Genomic DNA, 25,143 nt, shown 5'->3' with positions numbered 1-25,143 from the left:
TGACTGTAGGGGGCCCCGAACCTCGCACTGCCTAGGGGCCCCGACATGCTTAATCCGGCCCTGATAGTGACATAACCCTAGGTTTTGCCTCGTGTAACGATGCGTAATGCACTGCAATAAGACCAATAAAATAACCATCATCCTCGGCCCCTGGGCCATAGACTCAATCATAATTATTATATTATAATATTATGATTATATCCTGAGCTACCCAAAATTTGACGTTTAAAATAACACTTGTACTGCGTGTGCTATCAAAATCGTTGCAGACTTATCGTCAAAGATTCAAAGAATTTTCTTTGTCTGACTTCTAAATACCTACTTACAATGATATGAAAAAGTTTTACTATAATTTAGTCCATTTCTAAAAGTGAGTGCTGGTCACACCACTCTCTTACGAACAGCAACACTACAAAACTAACGGGGGAATTCCCTAATTATTGTCGTCGAACTAGTCGTAACAGTACTTTCGATGTGAGCTATGAGAAATTATTACGTCATTGGCGTCATTGCTGTTATTGTGTTCGGCAAGCTTAGGATAATTATATGTGCTATCATATAACAATTGTATGTTGTAGTCAGCAATACATTAACTTACATAAATCCACAGCCAAATATTTGCGAGTGAAAGTTGTTTTAAAACATATGTTTAGAAAACCCTATTAATATTTTCATTTCCCTCCGAGAGGTCATTGTGTCAATAGGTATCAGAAATGTTATCATGGCTTGTATCATGCGTCGGTATCGATAGGGAGTTATCGTATATGAAATATACAGTTATTATCACTTCATCCTACTGTCATTCTGAGATAACATAGCATAAGGGCAAGCTATTTATTTGTAACTACATATATATTCGCCTGCGGCTTTGTCCGCGTACAGCTGGTAATCATAGTATACGCACTCGTAAATCCGAAGGAAAGAATTTATCGTGGAAGGATATATCGTGAAGACGGCTCATTTTCTTACGTTCGATGCTTGCAACTCTTGCAAAGCATAAACGGCGTCAAAGTTTTGAACCGCGGAGTGTTAGGTCAAAACGTTAATGTGTAATATTAGGTCTGGTCTGGTATCCGTGGTACCTACTTGGTACCTACACAGTTCTTGGGTTTGATGTTCTCTTTGGGACCACTTCTTCTAGTCTCATGAATTAATCACTTATCTACCGCGGTGATATGATTCAATTTAAATTAGCGTAAAATTAACTTCGTCTCTCTCCGTCTAGTGTACGTCATGTTATGTTCGCCCGGACTCTTCCCGCACTAGTTCTTTACAAACTTTTTAGTTTGTAACATAACTACATGCATAAACATGTTTTTATTTAAATAAAGAACAATCTGTCAAATTTGAATAGGTGCGGGCAAAACAAGAGCTTATGTCATACCTACTGTCATTTTTATATTATGGATCTTTCGATTGAAATGTATTTTTAAAATTATTTTCCGTTATTTTCAGATTCAATTTAGTTTTTATGTTGTTTTTTTATTTACTCAGTATTTTTTAGACACGTCTAAGTGTTATCTACTAAATCATGCCTGAGTAAGTAATATTTGTTTATTATTTGTTAACTTAAGTGCTTTAAAAGATAGCCGCAGGTATTTTGTAAAGATCCCTATTATAACCTAGGTACCTACTTATAATTTAAGATGTAGCGTAAGCATTAGAAGACATTATTTAGAAATCTTGTATAAATATGTATTTGTGAGACAAAATGCATGAACTTTATGCGAAGGTGTTAAGGTCGGTTATAAACTGTACAGGTTTCATTATTACATATAGGTGTTAGTGTCAATTGAGAGGTTAATCTATGTGGTTATGGCACAGGGGCGAATCGACAGAGTTATAGCTTCATATAACCGTACTTACCGAGAATGTATATAAAGGCCGGCCCCACATGTGGGATAAAAAAAACAAAAAATATTTTGACTGCGTCATGCGAAACCAAACTTTCGAATTAATGTTCGAAATATATCGCGAACTCGCTAACGGTGTAGACATTACAAAATTCAAAAAAAAATTTGAAATCATGCGCACGTCTTACTCGCGTGAGTTGAAAAAGGTCAGTATTTCCTTTGCAAATACCTATATTTAAGTGTAATAATATATAAAAAAAAATATAAAATTTAAATCTATTTATTTCCCAAAAAAGTACTTAAATCTACATACATATGTGTGCGAAATCTCTAGTATGAGATTATGTGCGCGGTCACTAAACTCGCGTTTTGTTGTTACCTAACTATAATTCAGAATATAAACAAATATCTACTTACCTTAATTTAGCTAATGGTTTTTTTTAGTTTGTTTGCCAGTATATTTGCCAGAGTATTGTCATTTGTGAAATATTCTTTTAGAATATTATTGACTTGCGATGGTTTTATATTTTCTAATAAAATAATATTATTTTCCTTTTACAATAGTTATTTCTAACATTCTAAATACATAATTATTATTTTTTCATAACCTCAATTGTTTATTTTTATTCTCAGCGCGAATTCTATACTGGCAGTTAGTACGCCAAATTAAAATATAGGTCTTAAAATTCTGCTGTTGGCATTGTAAACCTGAAAATCAATGAATAAATAATATTTATTTTTAAAATAATATCATGACACTACTAGACCAACAGAGTAAAATTTAAACTTAAAAATGTAGGTAGTAGATAACACAGGAGGTGACAGGAGCCATTCTCGTCGACGTGCGTTCAGCGGGACTATCACTTACACAGTGAGTGGCACTAGTGGCAGGCTGATATCTTTGGGTACTTTGGCAGCTCTGATCTATATGATGTGGACTGTACTGGCATCCATATAACTTAAAATATTTAACTCATGTAGCTCATTTCTGCTTAACGTAGAGTAGCACTAAATTTACTACGCTAATGTCAGTTGCAATAAATTTAGATCAGTCATAAATTCACGCACAGACATTTCTCCTCTTCGCATTTTCTTTAGGTACTGATTTGTTGTATTTTTTGTTAAAGAGAATATCTCGGTTTCTTCTATTTTTCCTTAGAGGGCAGGTTAGGCCTTTTCTTATTTTTTGGTCGGACCGTTTAGCTTCTTTTTTCAACTTTTGTATGAAGTAGTAAAATGCCGGACGTTTTGGTAGCTTCTTATTCAATCGGCTGTGCCAGCCTTCGACTGAGTTTGTCGTCCTATGCGTTTGACCGGCACAGCTTAGTATCGAAGGGTGCATTTTTGGGAACCATTGATCTTGGAAATATCCTAGAAATTGCCTCATATTTACCGCATCTGGGGCATGAAGTGTTATAAAAGCCCAGGCTTCTGCCATAAATTCTGCTGGTACAAGAGCAAAGCTTGCACACAATCTTAGGACCAGGGGCCCGTTTCTCAAAAGCTTGTAAAGCCTGACAACAGTTTATTTGACCCTCGCCATTTTGCGGATTTTCAATGGTACTAATTTCTTTAACTGGCAACAAGTACTCTTTGACAACGAACGTTGGATGTCATCGAATGTCACGGATGTAAACAAATAGAAAATATCTACGAATATATTGAAATATAAACGGTTTTATTACAAAAATGCCAAAAAAATATTCCAAAGATGCAAAAAAATTGATTGAACGGGTCAAATTGCCAACGGGACAAAATGCGAACGGGACCATATGTGACAAAATCGTATGTAGAAAACAGCCTAAAATTGCTCCGACCGCCGTGCGACCGGTATTGCCCCTGCGGCAGGTGTGTGAGTGGCCCGCTTAACAACGGGACCCTAATTACTAAGACGCCGATATAACAACAAATACTAAAAATTACGGAACCCTCGGCGGGCGAGTCCAACTCGCACTTGTCTGGTTTTTTTTATTATATTTAGATTGATTAAAAATACTAAACACAGGCAACATCCGTCTTGTATATTTGGTTATCATCCAGGTGCGTACCATGCCCCGCGTGCCCCGCGCCCCCTGCCCCGGCCGGCGCCCCGTGCCCGTGCCGCACCTGCTGCTGCGGCAAGCCTGCGAAAATCAACCCGGTAAAGCTCTGGTTTCCTAGGATGGCGGTGCCGTCATATAGTGGCCGTCTCCATACAAAATACTACTAATCCTTATTTAGCCGTATTATTTTGTATGGAGACGACCGCTATATGATGGCAGCACCGCTATCCTAGGAAAACCGGTATTAGGTATAATTTTTCCAGTATTATATTATTTACTTATCCAAGTTATCATGTCTAAAATAGTCACTATTCATCACTCGATATTCAAATTAGAACACTGATCTCTTGCAAGTGGAGGTGAAGGGAAGGTTCTGTTTTACAAATAGTTATGGTTTTGAGTTTATTATGAGAATTGCTCTCGCTGATTGGTGCACGCGAAATGGGAGTACCTAATTTGATGATGCCTTGTTAGTCGTGTCAAGGTCGAATCATAAAAAAATCTAAATTTAAACTAGTTAGTAAATCAGAAATGGGCCCCTTGACAACAAAGAAACGTAATTATAGGTGGGTACCTACTAATTCGTCCTTCTTTAACCTTACTTTGCTGCCAAGGGCGCTCAAGGATTATAGGTTATCTTACACACGGGAATTATCGCAAGAATAGTAGGTATATTTGATGCCTATCAATCGCTCTTGTGAATTCGAACAAACAAACAAATGAAGTAGGTAGTTTACGATTAGATGTACATAGGTATTTAGCCAAAGCTTGATTAGAATAGGGTTTTTGTGTCCATCCTATGCATGTCCATTCTCGGGCCTCAAACTATCCCCATACCCAATTTCATCTAAATCGATCAAGCGGTTAAACCGTGAAGAGGAAAATTAAAAAAGGACTTCATAGCTTAAGCTCTAGCTTCCTAGGAAAGCGGTGCCGTCATATAGCGGCCGTAATACAGCGGTGAATAACGTCACTAGAACGTTGTCTATGTAAACAAGGAAGCAAACTTGCACCATTTAAATCGTAGATACGCCTTCTTCAAGCGGTATGTTAAATTTCCTTTCCCAGTGCTACAAGCAACCTAAGATTCCTGACTCATACGCCCCACGCCGGTGCTACGTCAAACCAACGGCTCCTGTCGAAGGCTGCACGACCTACAAGCTTTCGTATTTGCCTACCTGCGACAGCAAGAATCTGCGCGGAGTGCCCAGGAAACCGGCGCCTAACCTCGTGCCGAGCTGCGAGCCTATGGAGGGATGCACTGTGCAGAAGGTAGCTGATACTCGTAAACCTATGTTTCTTCTTCTTCTTGTTAGGGGCTATATAAGGCTCCATAGCCTATGTATATCTGCGACCATCCCTGATCTATTGTGATCGCCACCTACTACAACTCTCGAACCAAACCTGCAACTTTGAACAGCGGCAGGATCTAATACCTATGTTTACAAATGTTTACTTGCCACTGTATACCAACAGAACTAATACGCATATTTTGCAGCTGTACGCCAAGCTGTAAAGGCTCTTTGACATACAAATGTCGTACCTACACCTGCCCATTGCCGACGGCAACAATCTGGGCGGAGAGACAGATACTTAATAGGGATTCTCGTTTAAAACTTTATTCACTTATACATAGGAGTAGAGTAAAGTATATCCTTCCGTTTAACCTTTTCGACGCCGTGTCAAACACAAAAGCTGTCACGCAGACGCCACGTCATCGAAGTGTCAAAACTGAAATTGAACTTTATGCATATGCACGTCGGTCTATGTTGCTCTGTGGTCTGTGACCGATTAATTGGTCTTCGGCGTTGAACCTACGGTGCGGATATATCGAACATTGGCGTCTAAAAGGTTAAATAAATTTAATGACAGATACACCTGTGGCAGAACAGCTATAGCTTGTTAAAATAGTTCTAAACTAGAATTAATCATTATCCTCAGCTATCCTTCCTGCCGAACCCGGTGTGCGTAACGCAGCCGATCCGGCCGTGCCACCACGACATGTGGGGACAGGGCCCCATGCAGGCCGTCACCACGCAGCGCCACGACTACGTGCCCAAACCCTCCGTGCTCCGAGAGAGCTGCAAGCCTCCACCGAAGTTCCACTGCGTCGAGCAGCCTTTCGAAAGTAAGAGCCCTGAAAGTCTTCAAGCTTTGTTGAGTAAAAGCAGTAAAAGGTTACCGCCGTATGCGATTGATCAGATTAGTTCCAAGGCCCTGGAAAAGCTCTTTAACAGTCAAGCTTTGCGTAGCGAAGAGCTAGGGCCCATTGCGACCTTAACCTTATGTGGATGTAAGAGAACTTCTAAAAGAAAATTCTCAGTAAGTAAAGGAGCTCTAGCTCCCTATGCAACGGACCAGATTCCTTCTAAGCATTTTCAGGCAAAAGAACCGCCTTTTGAAAGTCTAGAGACACCGCAAGCTGTTTCCAAAATGGAGCCAGTTCTAATGAAGTTAGAAAATAAGCGCCATTCAAAAAGCCAGGACTCGTCCAGTGTGCTCAGTTTACTGCACTATGCAATAGCAAAGGTCAATCCAATTAAGAACTCTACTTTTAGCGACCAAAGACCAAGCGAAGGGGCAGTAGTCCCAATGGCTACCCAGGTTGTCTCCCAGGTCAATACTATAAAGAATTCGTTTAAAAGAAAAAGCTTACCCTTTAAGAGCCCACCTTTAAAAAGTAGTGGAATTCTAGCGCCTTTCGCAACAGATCCGACCAAGTCTGACCTGGCAAAGGATCCTTGTGATCTCAACTGTGAATGTCATCAGAAAATTAGTTAGGTTTCTCTACAATACCTAATCAATAATCATATTTTTTTACCTTACATACCATGGGTATCGCCATCACATATGCCTATCAGAACGGATTTTAATAATACATTGCAGATAACCTTCGTGTTGAATTAAAGTCTTATTACCTATGTTTGAATATTCAATCAGATGTAAAAATTAAATTGGCAATAAACTTGATAAATAAATAAATAATGATAAATAAATTCCTTGAATTTATATTTAAACGTCCCACTGAAATACCTCTCCTGAATCAACTTTCACCAATTATTCCAAATTAACTCGGTTGGAATGGAATTCTAGGCAAAAATACCTCAGGAAAACACACATTTAACCTTGCCTTTGGCTTATCTATAATTGCACAATAATGTCTTATAAATATGCCAGTGAAGTACGTGGAGCAGGCTAGAGTCACAGTTTATGCTAATAAAAATCATTAATCAGATCAGTAGGCGCCCGATTTCCAAAAATACCAAGTTTTAGTATTAGAAGGCTTGAATGTAGAAAACCAGGAAATTTAACATGCCTCATTTTGTTTTCCAAATAGTTATTTCAAATAATATCTGATGCAAGTCCTAAATGTAACCTTTTAGATCGCACGGTGAACAAGTTGTCATACCTGCCTCCTGAGCGGGTGCCTCTGGTGAAGTCGTTCGCGCCCGAGCGCTGCTACGAGAAACCCGTGGCGAAGATGGACGGCTGTACCACACACAAGATGAGCTACATGCCTGTCCCGGTAACATACCATTTCTTATTCGTTTTCATATCTCATGCTCTGAAAGTGGGTCGTTGTTGTTCTAGAAGGTGCGCAGAAAGTGATACGTTTATGCTCTAGTGCAGAAAAATGGTGTACTCCTCTGCGTCCCCGTCCCACAAACAACTGGGTAGAAACAAATTGGAAAAATAGTGTCTTTATTTCCTCGCCTGGAACAATTGGTAATTGTTTAATTTTACTAATCCCACGTTGATCCTTTTTTTATACAAAATGATGTAAGTAAATTGTTAAAAACAATTTATTCTTGATTTCTTTCGTTGAATTCTATTTACTCGATTTCATAAGACGGGAACCAAAAGGAATACACCAAAAATATTTTTTTAAACCTTACACTTGCGTAAATAAGCAAAGGCAGAATCTTATACAGCCACAGTTAAACGTTGGTACGATATTAAATTGGTTTTAAAAGTTATTTAGCACTATATTCATGAAAATAAAATAAAATACAAGATAAAACATTCTTATATTATTAATTAAATTGTTATTTAATATTTAAAATACTTTTATTATGTTATTACATGGTGCGGCGCACCAAGGTCGCGGTGCGGTCCGGTAGTCTGTTGCGGCTTTTAGAACGAAAAAGTATAAAATTAAAAAGTAAGAGGCAATCCCGCTGATTTTCATACTATAATGAACAAATCATTTTAAAAATACTGCAGTTTGTTAAAAAATGTGTGTTTTCGTAAATATTGCAATCTAAATGATTTTCGCTAGGGGTTATTAATCTTCATACATGTAAAGTCTCCGATTGCAAGTAAGTCTTAAGGAAAAAAATCATGGCCGTAGGTCTATTAGGTATACTTCAATTACTGATTTTGCGAAATTGCCTTGTCTTGTTTGGTTTCCTCGCATTCGATATGAAAAGTAGAGTGTTTAACTCGGGTGAAAGGCACCATTTCCGTCTCGGACTATTGGCGCTCTCACTGCGTTCGAGCGCCAAACTACCTCGACAGAAATGGGTGCCTTTCAACCCTTGGTTAACAATCTACTATTTCTTGGCAGTGTACAAAAACACAGTTTACATTACCTTCTTCATACTTCCAAACAGATATCCCATTAGATTAGGCGTTGACCCGAGGATCACACTGCAATTTAGAGAGGCGTGAACTTGTTTTTTTTTACGGTTACGGACTACGGTCGCTTTTTCTGGCCAAGCCTTCGGCTCTACCGCTTCGTAGTTCGGAGATTCCTGATTTAGATGATGAGAATAGTGGTTAGTCGTTTCATTATCGCTACCTCCCAATCGTACCTTGTTGCAATAAAATCATGTTGTTGGGTCTTTAGATAAATCCGAAGGAGCCACTCCCGTGGGCATGTCGGGGTCAATACCAAAAGCCGTGCCAGAAGTTGGACTCCTGCACTACTTACGCTATGAGGTACATTTATAGACCGACCGCTTAAATGAGTCCTGAGCAGGGACCGGAACCGGTTACTTTAACCGGGGTTTTTCATAGGGTTATTTTAAAAGTGGTTATAAAAACCCCTACCATAACGGTAACCGTCTGATAAGGTAACACTTTGATTCGGTAACCGTATCAGATCGAGTTAACCTCGGTTACCGGTAACCGAAATAAAAACCCAGTCGATTCAGTTACCTCATAATAAGGTTTTGAACCAGTTCAAACGATTGTAATCTTTACGCACACTTAAATTTAACTTATTATTGAATAACCGTGGTTGGCATGGGCGGTCTATTAAGTCTCCAGCACAAACATGTTTTTTTGTCGGTAACTTCGCTTATTGTCAATTCAAACAATATTGTACTTTGAGTCCTTAAGCTAAAATTGAAAACATTATTGAGCGATTACAGTATTACTTTGGAGCGACAGCCGCAGCGCGGCCATTCCTTTGTTTATCTTTATACCTGTGTGTTCTTATTGTTTTTGTTAATTTCGGAGCAATTCTAGTTTGGAATTTTTAGAAAAGGGCTTGCTGCAAGTAAACACCATTCTATCCTAGCAATATCTGCTATTATTTAGTTATATTTTTAATGCTACTTAGATATTATTTTTCTATTTTCGGGTTCAAACTTGGTATGTACCTACAGAGTAAAGACTGATTTAAGGAAATATTTTAACCTAACTAGTAATTTTACTGGTAGGTATAGTTTATCTTTAGATAGAGTGATTAAAAAAATCACTTTGTAATAAAGATACATGCGTTAGCGGATTGCGGTAGTGTGGTAGATATTTAACCATTGTTGACAAATGACATAATAGGTAGTTATTATGGGCTTATTTTATAATAAGCAACTACTTTTAAACGTTTTCAGATGCGGTGAGTTGTGTCAGCTAAAAGTCGTAATTTACCTTGTTTTGCTTAATGCAGCGAGCAGAAAATATATATATTATCTATAGCAGTGATAACCTTATTTTAATACTTCAAATCTTTCATTAATACCAGAATTCATTATATTTATTGAGTATCTGTAACATTGGTACCTAGGTGAAATAATTTTGATTAAATTAAATAGATACATACTTAGTAAGCAGTGTTGGGAATTCAAGAATAAAATCATTATTTGAATAAGAATTCCTAAGAATAAAATCATGTTGATTTTATTTCCGTCAAAATTATTCCAATAATTTTGATCGGAAATCATTGATATAGAATAAGAACTGGATACCCAATCAGCCGCAAAAAATGGCCCCGCAAAAGTAACGTTAAAACAGATCACGCGTTACTTTTTCGTTTAGTCTTGTATGGACCGCTCAAATGTGAAGTTGTCAACAATGTCGTAAAATGGTCGTGAAAATATGCAAAAACAACAAAGATAAAACAAGGAAAAAGCATGGAATGCATTTCTTTCGGTTAGTTCTTTGGATAGCATTACATAATTTATGTAATCTGGTGGTAATTTCATGGTTTTGAATAAATTATTTTGTTAGTCCCAAAGAAGGGATGTGAAGGAACAAAAATCTAATGAGTCGATGTGAGGTCAATACTTTTTTTTATTTTTATATGGAATTCATAAGATATGATATTATGTTTAAATTCAAGATTTCCAAGAAAACCTATGCGACGTGCAGAGTGGACTGCTATTATAGCAAGAGATAGGGGTGATGCAGTTTTAAACAAGGCAAAACGGCACTTGTGTGTTCGGCCCATTTCCCTGTTTCCGACATATACACGACCAATAAGGGCTTACATCGACTAACTGTAAATGCTAAACCTGTCTGAACACAGTGACAACCACAGGATTTTTTTGATAAAGACCATAACCAATCAGTACCAGTTAGGGTTGCCAGATCGAAAGGCGCTATTATCGGGAAAAAATATAAATTTTTCGGGATTTTGGGACTTAAGTCGGGGAAAAAAAACATTCAAATTATAGTAATTGTATTAAAAACAACGATATTTTACATTATTGGCACTACGTCAGCTGCTCTGCCCATAGACGTTTTTAAATTAGAATAGTATACATTCTTTGAGATCTTGAGTCGCTCGCTCGCTCGCTCGACGACAGTTCGGAACTTGAAATTATTGTTTCATAACGTGAAGCTGGTTTTCGGGACAATTTTCACTTTGTCGGGAATCGGGAACACATGGTAAAAATCGGGAGAATCCCGCTAAATCCCGGCCATCTGGCAACCCTAGTACCAGTAGCGACCTGAATGTCCCCGTGCACTATATTGCAAAGAACGAAAGTGCGAAGAGTATTATATAGATCTAAAATACACAGTTATTTAATAAATTGAATTTATTTCAAGGAAAATAGTATTTAAAGACGTATACTTAGTTATTAAAAATAAATTTGTTTTATGATAACTTACACGGGTTGTTACCATGAATTAATTTTATTTGAACTCCCGATCAAATTAAATTTGTTTAATTTATTACTTTGGTTTTTCTGTACAGTAATACCTATTAAAATGTACCAAAGGGACTCCATTCGTTCATTATTCTCGTTTGACGTTGTTTGACGTAAATACAAAGGTGAAGTTACGTTTAGTGCCATCGGACTTAAAGTTTAAACAGTGTTGGTAGTAATGTTTACAAATTTGACACTTAATGCTTACGGCAGTAAGTTCTTTTCCGTACAAAACATTTATCTTGACTCAAAATTTACGTAAGCGTTTTTATCATCAATGCAAATTTGCCGCTAATGTCATTCTGACCCACATTTTGTTGACGTTTGTGTTCCGCTCTGTGTGTCTATTTCTAATATTAAGTCAGTGTCGGAAATAATAAACGTATGTGAACAAATTTAATAAGAATAATCTCATTCTTAATCAAGTAAATGTAATCATGATTTTATATTCTTAATAATATTCCTGGATTAAAATGCAGTCTGGGTGCCGTATAGATAGAAGTAAATAATAATAGTATCTTGTCTAATTTATACCTAATTTTATTACTTTAATTAACTGCCGCATAGTCTTTGTATTGGTCGATACCCGTATTGCTTTTAATGTGATAACTAAATCATCAGCTACAATTCAGCTGATCTGACCGGATGGTGGATAGCGAAACACTTCAATGGCTCACTGTGCCTAATTTAATGTAAAAAATAAAATACCGGCCAAGTGCGAGTCGGACTCGCGCAGGAAGGGTTCTGTACCATTGCGCAAAAAACAGCAAAGAAATCACGTTTGTTGTATGGAAGCCCAACTTATATATTTATAATATTCTGTTTTTAGTATTTTTTGTAATAGCGGCAACAGCAATACATAATCTGTGAAAATGTCAACTGCCTAGCTATCACGGTTCATGAGATACAGCCTAGTGACAGACAGACGGACAGCCGAGTCTTAGTAATAGGATCCCGTTTTTACCCTTTGGGTACGGAACCCTAAAAAAGGTGTTTTTAAAGGTATGATAAGGAATAGCTCGATATGGTGTATTCCTATTTCTCTCCGCCGGGCACAGATGGGAATAGGCATTAGTATGTAGTTTCAGTGTCCGAGTTACTACCGAGACTCATTGTGTTTTTAAAAGTTCAGCTGATATTTAAAATTTGCATTCATTATTAGACGGAAATCAATAGGTATTAATATCGTTTCACACACCGCCTACCGCACGTGTCTCAAATCACAAATGCTGTCAAAAAATTCACCACGCCACGACTAAATCTTATTGTTATTGCCAATGAGTAATAAATGACGGTCTCAAGTGGAAACACGCCAAATAATACAATACAATAATTCATGCTGCGATCTGCGACTTTCTGCAAATCTAGTGATAAGCGTAGGACTCTTTTCTTACCTGCTGTAATTTGCTATCTCATTCACTTTCCGTATGTGTGAAAGAGATAGCATACGTAAGACCTCAAGGCTGATAAGAATAATAAACAAAATACATACTTAATTGGCAAAGGAATATACATTGAACCATCATAATTATAATTTCGCAGTTTTTACTTTTTATGTAGCTTCATTATCAAATTATCATCACCGTTTCGAAAGCTCCTAAAAAAAATGTACCTACCTATCTATCACAATCACAACTTTTACGCTAAAAAAATTCAAATCAATCCGACCATTGAAAAGAGGAGTGAAAATTATTTTACAAATTATATACATTGTACTACAAAAGTTAACTTAATTCAGAATAACATTCTAATTGAATATAATGCAGAAAGTCGCAGGTCGCAGTATGAATAACTCTGTCACTGAAACCACATACTAAACAATACATGAAATGAATGAAATGAACGAAATGAACGAAATAAACACAATAAATACAATAATCAAAATAAATAAATAATATTAATCATATAAATAACATTAATAAAATGAATATTATTAATAAAATAAATTACATTAATAAAATGAATATCATTGATAAAATAAATAACATTAATAAAATAAATATTAAAAATAATAATAATAATGACACTTCTACATGACATAAAAGCTCTCCAAGGGGCCTCTACGTGTTGGATCTGTGTCCCCACGCAAGCCTATCAAAAAGCCGGGATTATAGGCCCGTGATATCCAAGGAGATACAAATAATAATAATAACGGCGCACACCTCTCGACACCCCTGAGCCGCTCACACCGGTGTTGCCCTTGAGCCATCCTAGATGTCGCTTTTTATGGGGGCCCATCTTGTGAGGGCGAGTCACCGTCTGCCGGAAATAAAATTGCATACCGTTTTATTAGGCAGGCGTCCGGTTTTTTACCCCATAGCTCAGTTCTTAGTCCATCGCTTTCACCCAATAACCTAGTTCATTTTAGATTCCATCAACTCTCAATAGTCCTTACACCCTGGCGGGTGCTGCCTCTGCGTGCGTCCCATGACACGGGCAAGGGCAGCCTCCGCTCGGTGTCAAAAGGGCCTCTACGTGTTGGCTTCGGCTCCGCGCACGCCTCCCAAAGGTCCGGAACACCATTGTTCCGTGATGGGAAAGACATACACTATAATAATAATAATAAAATGCTTTATTGCACACTACAAAAGAAATGGTACAAAAGTATGAACAGGTACAAATATGTAGGTAACAACAGGCGGACTTATCGCTAAACAGCGATCTCTTCCAGACAACCTTCAGATAGTGAGAAGGCGAAACAAATTCAGGTTAACGGGTGGTGCGAAAATAAAACAAATAATAAAAATAAAATACATATACTACAAATATAAGAAATAAAAATATACTACATTTATTACTATATAAACATTATATAAATAACAAATAAATATATACATGACAAAGGAGGCTATAAAACAACAAGGAGTTACAAGAAAAATATTTATAAAATATTATTAATAAAATAAATAACATTAATGAAATAAATGATATATAGTAAATAAATAAACAAAAAAGTAAAAAAGAAACAAAATTAAGAAAGTTAACAATTAATAAAACAACTATTTTTTTTAGTATTTTACTGACGGCACATCACTAAATACGGATGTTGCAAACGTATAAGCAACCGATAATAAAGGTTACCATAACCGAATAAAAACCTGTTAAAAACCCCTAACAAAAACCCTATCGCGATGGGGTTTTGAGATTAACTCGGTTAAAGGTTAAGGTTACCGTTTCAATAAGCTTACCATTACAATCAGGTAACAGTATGATAGGGTTACCGAATGATACGGTAACCGAATCGATTGGGTTACCGAATGGATAGGATTAAGCGTAAAGAGGGGTTTTCCGGTCCTTGGTCCTGAGTGGCGGGCGGCAGGCGTACACCCGCCCGCACCTTCCCCGCCGCCCTTAGTCGTCCTACCCCGTCGCCCCCGTACCGCGCAGGCGAGGACTCATTTAAGCGGTCGGTCTATAGTGTAACGTTTATTTTATCTTATCATTGCCATTCTTCTTTACCTAACCCTAACCTAATCTAACTTAAAAGCGTCCTAGAAATTGTACAATCAAGTCAAAAACATGAGTTCACATCACCCACAATCATAATCTTCATTTCAGAACCCCGCTGTAGAGACAGTATTTCTCGAAAGTATTTATAAGTTTCTTTAAGAGCGCTATTACATTTCGGCGTTGAGCGAGTTTAGGTATTTTACGCGCTGCGGCAGGCCGTGCGAGCTCAGTACGCCGATCCCTTCTACCACACTCGCACTACAATGATGGATTAAACATTCTTGATCCTTCGCGAAGCATATTGAAATCAACCATAACAACACTAACTGTACTTAACTTTTAAAGTTCTAAAACTGTTATTTGGTAAGAACGAAAATACTAAATGCAGTGCAAATGTACATAGGGGCTGTTCATAAATTACGTCATCTATTTCCTCCTACGTCATGTTACCATCATCCGATGTCCAGACCCCCCCACTCCTCCCATTTGAAACGACGTAATTTATGAATAGCCCCATACTTGTACTTATGAAGGTATATTACTCGAAAGAAATTATAGGTACCTACTCGCTTATTTACATGTTTCGTCATTGCATTTGGTACCTATAGGTTGTAAAGTTTGTATCAACGAGGGTTTAAAAACGAACTGGTACTGAGGATCTGATGATGATTAAGGTGGTCACGGATACCAATCAACCATGTAGTAACATGATTAGGCTCGTTTGATTCGTCTCAACAAGATCTTTGACACTGAAGATACACAGGGTCTGATGATGGAGCTTGAAGGTGGCCACGGGTACCAGTCTATCATGTAACTAAACAACTTCGTGTTTGGGCTCGTTTGATTCGTCTCAACAAGATCTTTGACACAAGATAGTACTCAGGGTCTGATGATGGAGCTGGAAGGTACCATTACCAATCAACCATGCAACTAAACCACATCGTGTTTAGGATCGTTTGATTCGTCTCAACAAGATCTTTGACACTAGGTGATACTCAGAGTCTGATGATGGAGCTGGAAGGTGGTCACCGGTACCAATCAACCATGCAACTAAACCATTTCGTGTTTAGGCTCGTTTTATTCGTTTCAACAAGATCTTTGACATAAGATAGTACTCAGGGTCTGATGTTGGAGCCGGAAGGTGGTCACCGGTACCAATCAACCATGCAACTAAACCATTTCGTGTTTAGGCACGTTTTATTCATCTCAACAAGATCTTTGACACAAGGTAGTACTCAGGGTCTGATGATGGAGCGCGAAGGTGGCGACGGGTACCTGTCTGTCATCATCAGCTCCATCATCAGACCCTGAGTAGTATCTTGTGTCAAACATCTTATTGCGACGAATCAAACGAGCCCAAACACGAAGTGTTTCAGTTACATGGTAGACTGGTACCCGTGGCCACAGTCCAGCTCCATCATCAGACCCTGAGTACTAACTTGTGTCAAAGATCTTGTTGCGACGAATCGAACGAAGCCAAACACGATGTGGTTTAGTTGCATGGTTGATTGGTACCGGTGACCACCTTCCGGATCCATCATCAGACCCTCAGTACTACCTTGTGTCAAAGATCTTGTTGCGACAAATCAAACGAGCCCAAACACGAAGTGGTTCAGTTACATGGTAGACTGGTACCCGTGGCCACAGTCCAGCTCCATCATCAGACCCTGAGTACTAACTTGTGTCAAAGATCTTGTTGCGACGAATCGAACGAAGCCAAACACGAAGTGGTTTAGTTGCATGGTTGATTGGTACCGGTCACCACCTTCCGGATCCATCATCAGACCCTCAGTACTACCTTGTGTCAAAGATCTTGTTGCGACAAATCAAACGAGCCCAAACACGAAGTGGTTCAGTTACACGGTAGACTGGTACCCGTGGCCACCTTCCAGCTCCATCATCAGATCCTGAGTACTATCTTGTGTCCAAGGTCTTGTTGAGACGAATCAAACGAGCCTAAACACGAAGTGGTTTAGTTGCATGGTTGATTGGTACCGGTGACCACCTTCCGGCTCCAACATCAGACCCTGAGTACTATCTTGTGTCAAAGATCTTGTAGAAACGAATAAAACGAGCCTAAACACGAAGTGGTTTAGTGCCATGGTTGATTGGTACCGGTGACCACCTGCCGGCTCCATCATCAGACCCTGAGTATTATCTTGTGCCAAAGATCTTGTTGAGACGAATCAAACGAGCCCAAACACGAAGTGGTTTAGTTGCATGGTTGATTGGTACCGGTGACCACCTTCCGGCTCCATCATCAGACCCTGAGTACTATCTTAAGTCAAAGATCTTGTTGAGACGAATAAAACGAGCCTAAACACGAAGTGGTTTAGTTGCATTGTTGATTGGTACTGGTGACCACCTTCCGGCTCCATCATCAGACCCTGAGTACTATCTTAAGTCAAAGATCTTGTTGAGCCGAATCAAACGAGCCCAAACACGAAGTGGTTTAGTTGCATGGTTGATTGGTACCGGTGACCACCTTCCGGCTCCATCATCAGACCCTGAGTACTATCTTGTGTCAAAGATCTTGTTGAGATGAATAAAACGAGCCTAAACACGAAGTGGTTTAGTTGCATGGTTGATTGGTACCGGTGACCACCTTCCGGCTCCATCATCAGACCCTGAGTACTATCTTGAGTCAAATAAATACATATAGAATGTCAGGTCGTTTCAAATATTTTTAATCCTGTCCGGTAGTTTATTAAACTGTACCATTATAAATTATAATACTATAAAAACGGTGCTAGGATCAAAGTCTCTCGTTGCGGTTTACACGCACACAGTATAGCGTTTTACACGGCGCCCGCCGCACACAATGATAAAAAACCTCGTCGTCGCCGTTGAAAATGTGCGGAGCCGACCGACACACGTCCTGCCTCTACAAGCTCTGCCGCGGCACTGAGCTGGCGCAGCGCGCGTCATCGGTAATATAGAGTAGTTTTCAAAAAATTGCCAAAAAATTATAGTAGAATTTCATAAACACTAATGTATACCAACAGTATAAGCAAACGTTGCAGATTGCTTGAGTATGAAAATGACTTCGATATTAAGTAGATTTTCGTAGGAATTGACACTTGTTTCGGAGAGAAAATCGAGTTCGTTTTACTTTGATTTTCTCTTTCTCAAAGGTATGTAAGAAAAATATAGTTTGATATGCCTAAAGTACAGGGTATTAGTAATACAAAATAGCCAGGTTTAGCAGAGTAAAATTCTCAACATTTCCAAATAAGAGCTCGCCATTCAGTGCTTCACGGGGTTTTTCGGAAACGACCATCAGAAAAAAAATCATTACTAATTTAATAAGTCCTTTTTCTAATATTTACAACGATATTTATAAAGACAAGAAGACGCTTTTACTGGAACAAGTACTCATTGTTTCTAATAATGAGCGCAAAGTCCTGAATTTCGTCGACTAGTATCATCAATTTTGCATTATTTCGACTTTTCTTGTAAGAGCGCTCTTAAGCTTCAGTGCTTATTATTTTAGATAACATTTTGTGCAGTTACTTGAACGCGGAGAGCGATTGCCGGCGACGCGCGATCATTCCCGATTCTTGCACTAACCCCGTGACGGCCTCCAAGAGATTCGAATCGCAGACCGTTTACAAGAACAGGTATGAAATTATAAATGTTGAGCATGATAACTGCCTGAATTGCATTGATGAGCAGCGTAGCTCCCAGATAGAACACCAAATCTCAATAATCTTTAGTGTCCTCTCTAGTTCAGGTTGCAATGTTGTTGGCTACAGCAAATACTTACATATTTGATTAATTAGTGTACCGTAGCCCATCCATTTTGTTAACTGTCCATCGATGGACCTTATTACAAAAGGCATAAGGTCCACCGATGGTAGGGTTACCAGATGACAGGAGTTTTCCTGACATGTCAGGAATTTTGGCCTTTTGTCAGGAATTGGGACGGAATACGAAAATGAACAGGATTTTTTTGAATTGATAGACTTTTTTTATAAATTCCAAAAAAATTGTAAAAATATAATAAATGGGATCCACTTATCAATAATTTCGTAAATATTAATTAACAAATCTTTACTCAAGCATACATACATAGATGTCTTACAAATCGAAATCATGTCTAATATTCGCATTTGCAAAGATAACAATATAATAAGAATTTAGTTCCCCCCCCCCCCCCCCCCCCACCCCCACTCCGTCGTCGTCAAAAATATTAATGTCAGGAAAAATATTCGGATATCAGCAATTTTGTCAGGAAATTCTAAATTTGTATATGGTAACCCTAACCGATGGACAGTTAAGAGTGTTGCTGTTTGTACCAAGCTGTTTTGAAAGCTTGGTTAGAATAAAAAAAAGACGAGAAAGTTAAGAATGAGTCCCTTATGGTGCATAGCCGTCCATCCATCCAACAATGAGTGTTATAAAGATTCCTCTTGGTTGCAGCTACTTGCCGGCGGCTGCCCCGATCCCTTCGCCGGTGAAGCCGGTGCCCAATATCGTTCCGTCCACGGCCATGATGGAGGGAGACACCGTCCAGAAGGTGCCGATATTTCTTGTCCTCAACTTTGACTAGGCTGCTCGTCTGACTAGAATACTTTAGCGTACTGTTAGTTTGAAGATGACAGTATCATATTCAGTCCTTTGACTATTGCACTTAGGTTTAATAAATTGACGAAATATAATTTGCCTGTACCAATTCTCTATACAAGCCATCATGAAAGAAGTGAAAAATTTATATAGAAAACCTCGACTTCATGTTGTCTATTTCATTGGTCACTGGAACCTATTTTTGTATAAAAGTCACCACCGCTGCCTTAAAATCTAAGGTACCTGCCTACCTAAAGCGACAATAGCGAGGCTTAGATAAAGCTCGATAAAAATATGGCTTCCCTTACATAATTCGTTAACAAAGGATCGTTTGTTCCCAGCTATCCTTCCTGCCGAATCCGGTGTGCGTGACGCAGCCGATCCGGCCGTGCCACCACGACATGTGGGGACAGGGCCCCATGCAGGCCGTCACTACGCAGCGCCACGACTACGTGCCCAAACCCTCAGCCATCAGGGAATCGTGCAAGCCACCGCCGAAGTTCCACTGCGTAGAGTCGCCATTTGAGAGTAAGTTTTGTTCACTACCACTAAGTACCTGCACTAGGAAAACTTGTGGTCCCGCGAATCGCATATGCCCTGAGGTAGATTCACCAAAATTTACTTGCAACAAAAAGCGTTCACATGAGCACACGATAAATGTTAACTAGAGTCCATGAGACCCATAACCTTATTGTAATTAAATTAAGTTCTTCTGTGTATGTTCTCTTTCGCAGACCGCACGGTGAACCGCATGTCATACATCAACCCGGGCCCCGCGCCGCCCGCGGCCTCTTTCGCGCCTGTCAAGTGCTACGAGAAACCTGCAGGTAACAAGATTTAGAACTCGGCAGCGATTTTCATAGCACATACTGTGCAAATGTTATTTTAAACGTCAAACTTCTATTAGGTAAATTATGACGTTTAAATTGACACTTGCAGTCTGTGCTAGAGTCAGACCAAGAATAGTCTGCAGCGGATTTGATAGCCCACGCAGTGAAAGTGTTATTTTAAACGTCAAACTTTTATGAAATTATGACGTATAAATGACACTTGCACTGCGTGGGCTATCAAATCCGCTGCAGACTTTTTTTGGCCCGACTCTATCAAAATCGCAGTTGCAAGAGTTACCTTAATATTGGTCTGACTATATTTCTGTTGCTCTTGTGAAAAGGGGTATACAAGTCTCACGAACTTCCATAAAACATTTAATGCCGTTTTTTACCAGAGCTGCCCTGGGACTTACACCAATTTCCACTAAAGCCAAAGATTTTTATTTGACATTTAGCCTAGACTAGACTGACCTGTGTGCTTTTAATGACTACTTTCCTCGGCTACTACCAGCAGTCGTGAGCCGAGTGCGTTAGAACAATAGAGAGAACTAGAACTACCACTGCTTACGTTTCAGCCAAAATGGAGGCTTCAACGACACACAAGATGTCGTACCAGCCGGTGTGCGCGCCGTCGCCGCAGCGGCCGCCCTGGGCCTGCAAGGGCCAGTACCAGAAGCCGTGCCAGAAGGTATGGTATAATGCCATCAGAAATTACAATACCTACTATTACGAATAGTCTTATGTGTCACCACACGAGTAATAGGTAGTACTACTGATGTGTCAACGGAAACTTAAAAAACTTGCGAAATTTCCACATTGAAAAATTTCGGAAAATACATAGGTACTTATATTTTTGTATGGGGGTCAAAATTATCCTGCAAACGTTTCCTTAATTTCCTAGGATATTTTCCTGAAAATTCCGAGTATATTTCCAACTGTTTTGCAACTTACCTACCCATTTCCACATCTGTAGTCACCATATTGGCAGACTAAAAACGCAATGCAAGCGATGTGCCACGCAGAGAGCTGGAGACGTGCTGAATACGCACGCGTGTGGCCTGACATTAAGCCAGTCATAAAAATATGCCTATTCTTGAGGGTGATTAAAACAGCGGACGTAAAAAACAAATGTTATTCGCCGTGGTTCGACACAAACTACGTCGACGAACGTCGACTCGACATCGGCAGGCTAGGTACAGACAGCAACACTCCTAACTGTACATTGGTGGCCCTTATTACAAAAGGCATAAGTCCACCGATGCGTGTGATGTGGGCGATGGTATGAAGCATCAACTGCTCAACGACGTGTTGATATTGACTACTTACTTAAATGTCTCGCTTTAGGTTTACGGATAGGGGGTATTACTGCAATGTTCTACCGCCAGAGTGCAGCACTAGCGCCTCTAGTAAACCATAGAGTAACTTATACATACAGTGCCTTAAACTGTTTTTTGACAAGTTTTCACAGACAATAAAATTAATATGACATTGATGCATCAAGGCGGTTTGTTAACAAGGGCCTGCCGGGAAACGCACACTGCCGAAGACCGAAACACGTGGAAGGCAATCGTTCGAAAAGTAATTTATATAGGTCACGACCCTCATCTATGAGGAATACGACTCAAGGAGGAGGACCGGGAAACGCGAAATCGAAATTTAGTATCTGCCTCTTTATCGCTCGAATATGCAAGAGTGATAGAGGTTACATAACGAAATTTCGATTTTCTTGGTTCGCGGTATATACCACCAGATTGTGATGGATTGTGGTAGTGGCGCCCCCTACGCAGAGTTTCGCGTAATATTCCCTATTTCCACAATTAATTCAGTCCCGTGTTTCCCCACAGATCGACGCGACGACGGTCTACAGGTCGTCGTTCTTGCCGCCCGGAGAGGACTGCTCGCAGGTCATCGACCCCTGCAGCTACGGTGATTGCAAACGTAAGACACCTCCTCTCCTATCCTCTGTTCAAAAAAAGTTAAGGATGGTACCTACCTATATGGAGCCTTTAGGTTTAGCAGAGTGCGCCGCGACGGCATCCCGCGTGCCAGATAGACTATCCCTCTTCTCCTAACTCCATTAATTAGAGAAACCGGTAGCGCCCGAGATATTGTCACGGCGCATTCTTGCTAAACGTACTGATTTCTGAGTGTTCGCTTAAAACCGATCCCAAAGCTCACTTCGGCAAAGAGAGAAGAAGAAGTCGTTTGCTTACGAGTTACACTAATGTATCAAGTGTTCCAATCATTGCAGCATTGTAAACATTTTCATGAATCAAGTCTAGGGTACGGCAAAGACAAATTATTGATTCGGAAAATAGATTAGATTTCTACAAGTTACGATACGGATAATTTAAAGATATTTGTAAGATAGATATGTCAAATTTGACGTTTCGGCAATTCTGGAGGTCGTCTTGAACGATTTCGACAAGTTATGACTTAGATATCCAAGTCACATCTAGTCGATATCTAATGTAGATCTAGTTGATCTCTAAATCGTCTCAAGATCTTGTGATTATCTTGAAATCCGAATAGGCCTGATAATTTTTGTGTACGGCCTGCATATTTACATTAGGTACCTACCTTTTTATGAAATCGTAAATGAGCATTTCTCAACATAACAATATTTATAAAAAAAAAAAAAAAAAAAAAAAAAATAGTTTGTACATTTCGATCACCTCTTAGATTTCTATAAAAATTGGTATGCTGGTAAAGTACATGGAGCTGAACAACTTCCACCATATTTCCCAAAATGTCCCAGAAAGTTTGTATGAAACATTCCTTTTTTGTTACCAGTTGTCCTTACTAATTTGGTAACAAAAAAGGAATGTTTCATACAAACTTTCTGGGACATTTTGGGAAATATGGTGGAAGTTGTTCAGCTCCATGTACTTTACCAGCATACCAATTTTTATAGAAATCTAAGAGGTGATCGAAATGTACAAACTTTTTGAGAAATGCTCAAATAGTCTAATTGAAACATTCCTTCCAGCGTGCGACTGCACGTGCCCAGCGGAGTGCATCGTCACGGACCCCTGCGGGTGCGCGTTCCCAAGAGCGGCGTGCTGCAGCTAGCCGCCGCCATCTTGCCTCCAAATTGAGCGTGTCCAAAATGGCGCCCTTCTCAAAATGGCGCCAACTCTCTGATGTGCCGTCGGAAAGTTTCCAAAATTGCGAAATTTAGACATGGTATTTCGGAAACGACATATTTTTGTATATGGGGAACGCAATATTCCATTCCAAAAATGTTAACTTTTCTTGCGGAATTTTCTGGAAATTTCTGAGAACTTCTCCAAAGTTTAGGAAACTTTCTGAAACTTGCACATCGGTACGCCAACTCAGGCTGTGATTTGTTTATTTTTATACGTTTTTTTTTAAGAGTATTCGCCGACATTAGGTAAACACTAGGTTATTGGTTAAAATCTAATGGGTAATTAGGGTTAGTATAAGCCTCTATTCTAGTTTTGGTTGTAAATTATTTTATTTAAATTAAAAAACGTTTTCGGTATTTTGAATTTTATTAATATAAGAACACTTTATAAAATGAATTAGCCCTTTGAACGCCATATAATGTAGTAAATAAAGGTAGTGGACCCCGCAGTAATTCCTCAGCCAGAAAAAACTTTACAGTATGATAAAGTATCAATAAATAATAAGTATTGTATAAATATCCAAAGAATAATAATAATAGAATTAAAGTAAATACCTAAAGTCTCAAATCGTTAATATCTTTTTACAGAAAAATGCTCCGTTCAAACTTTCTTCACCGGACATATTCATGTAACGTATTGCAACAATATATGAAATATCCAAAAAAATATCCCAGCAGAAATACCAATATTAATAAAATATAATTTTTTGGTGTCTTGGACCGGAAAATTGCTCAGTCTAATTTTTTCACTGGAATGCCAGCTTATTGCCGTTTTATACCTACAAAATGAAAATCCAAAAAAATTACCATGTAACTATACTATTTTCAGAAATTGCCTTTTTACTCGCTGTGGAAAATTTCTCTATCCATTTTATTTATTGAATTAAGTTCACAGTTTTCTTTCCATTCATCTATAAAAACATCCAAAAAAATAACGAGCGCATTAAAAACGAAACATAACGGGAACAGTGTGTAGGGAGCGGGGTGTACAAGGTATGATATTTCTTTTGGATATTTTGGATTTAAGTGCATACGTGACTACTTAGTACATATTTAAAAAGAAATCAGGCTGAGAAATTTTCCACTCTCAGTTTTTAATAGTTCTAAAATACATAAATTTGGGTATGCATTTTTTTTTTGATTTTCTTACCCACTACGCCAAATTATATTCTAAGATCATGTAAGAAGAAAAAAATGACAGAGCAATTTTCTGATGAAAATAAGCGACAAAAAAAGGAATTATCATAAAAAAATATTCTCATGTTTGACAAAAGTTTTAGATTTTTTTCTAGTATTACCATTGATATAGAATAAGAACTGGGTACCCAATCAGCCGCATAAAATGGCCCCGCAAAAGTAACGTTAAAACAGATCACGCGTTACTTTTTCGTTTAGTCTTGTATGGACCGCTCAAATGTGAAGTTGTCAACAATGTCGTAAAATGGTCGTAAAAATATGCAAAAATAACAATGATAAAACAAGGAAAAAGCATGGAATGTATTTCTTTTGGTTAGTTCTTTGGATAGCATTACATAATTTATGTAATCTGGTGGTAATTTCATGGTTTTGAATAAATTATTTTGTTAGTACCAAAGAAGGGATGTGAAGGAACAAAAATCTAATGAGTCGATGTGAGGTCAATATATTTTTATTTTTATATGGAATTCGTAAGATATAATATTATGTTTAAATTCAAGATTTCCAAGAAAACCTATGCGACGTGCAGAGTGGACTGCTATTATAGCAAGAGATAGGGGTGATGCAGTTTTAAACAAGGCAAAACGGCACTTGTGCGTTCGGCCCATTTCCCTGTTTCCGACATATACACGACCAATAAGGGCTTACATCGACTAACTGTAAATGCTAAACCTGTCTGAA

The 25,143-nt window shown here is 38.7% G+C and overlaps 1 protein-coding gene across 1 annotated transcript; it reads left to right on the top strand.

Annotated features, from left to right (window-relative positions):
* The first annotated feature begins 1,376 nt into the window (after positions 1-1,376).
* LOC134802472 (stabilizer of axonemal microtubules 1) lies at positions 1,377-23,622 on the top strand. The gene is made up of 13 exons (XM_063775154.1): positions 1,377-1,539; positions 3,894-3,993; positions 4,964-5,167; positions 5,837-6,023; positions 7,279-7,421; positions 8,745-8,836; positions 18,231-18,341; positions 19,144-19,240; positions 19,629-19,815; positions 20,022-20,114; positions 20,693-20,805; positions 21,962-22,055; positions 23,107-23,622. The coding sequence occupies exons 1-13, from the start codon at positions 1,532-1,534 to the stop codon at positions 23,187-23,189; spliced, it is 1,512 nt and encodes a 503-aa protein (XP_063631224.1). The 5' UTR covers positions 1,377-1,531; the 3' UTR covers positions 23,190-23,622.
* The last annotated feature ends 1,521 nt before the right edge of the window (positions 23,623-25,143 follow it).

Source organism: Cydia splendana, chromosome 2, assembly GCF_910591565.1.
Source record: "Cydia splendana chromosome 2, ilCydSple1.2, whole genome shotgun sequence".
Taxonomy (NCBI): domain Eukaryota; kingdom Metazoa; phylum Arthropoda; class Insecta; order Lepidoptera; family Tortricidae; genus Cydia; species Cydia splendana.
This window is presented reverse-complemented; position numbering and strand designations above follow the sequence as displayed.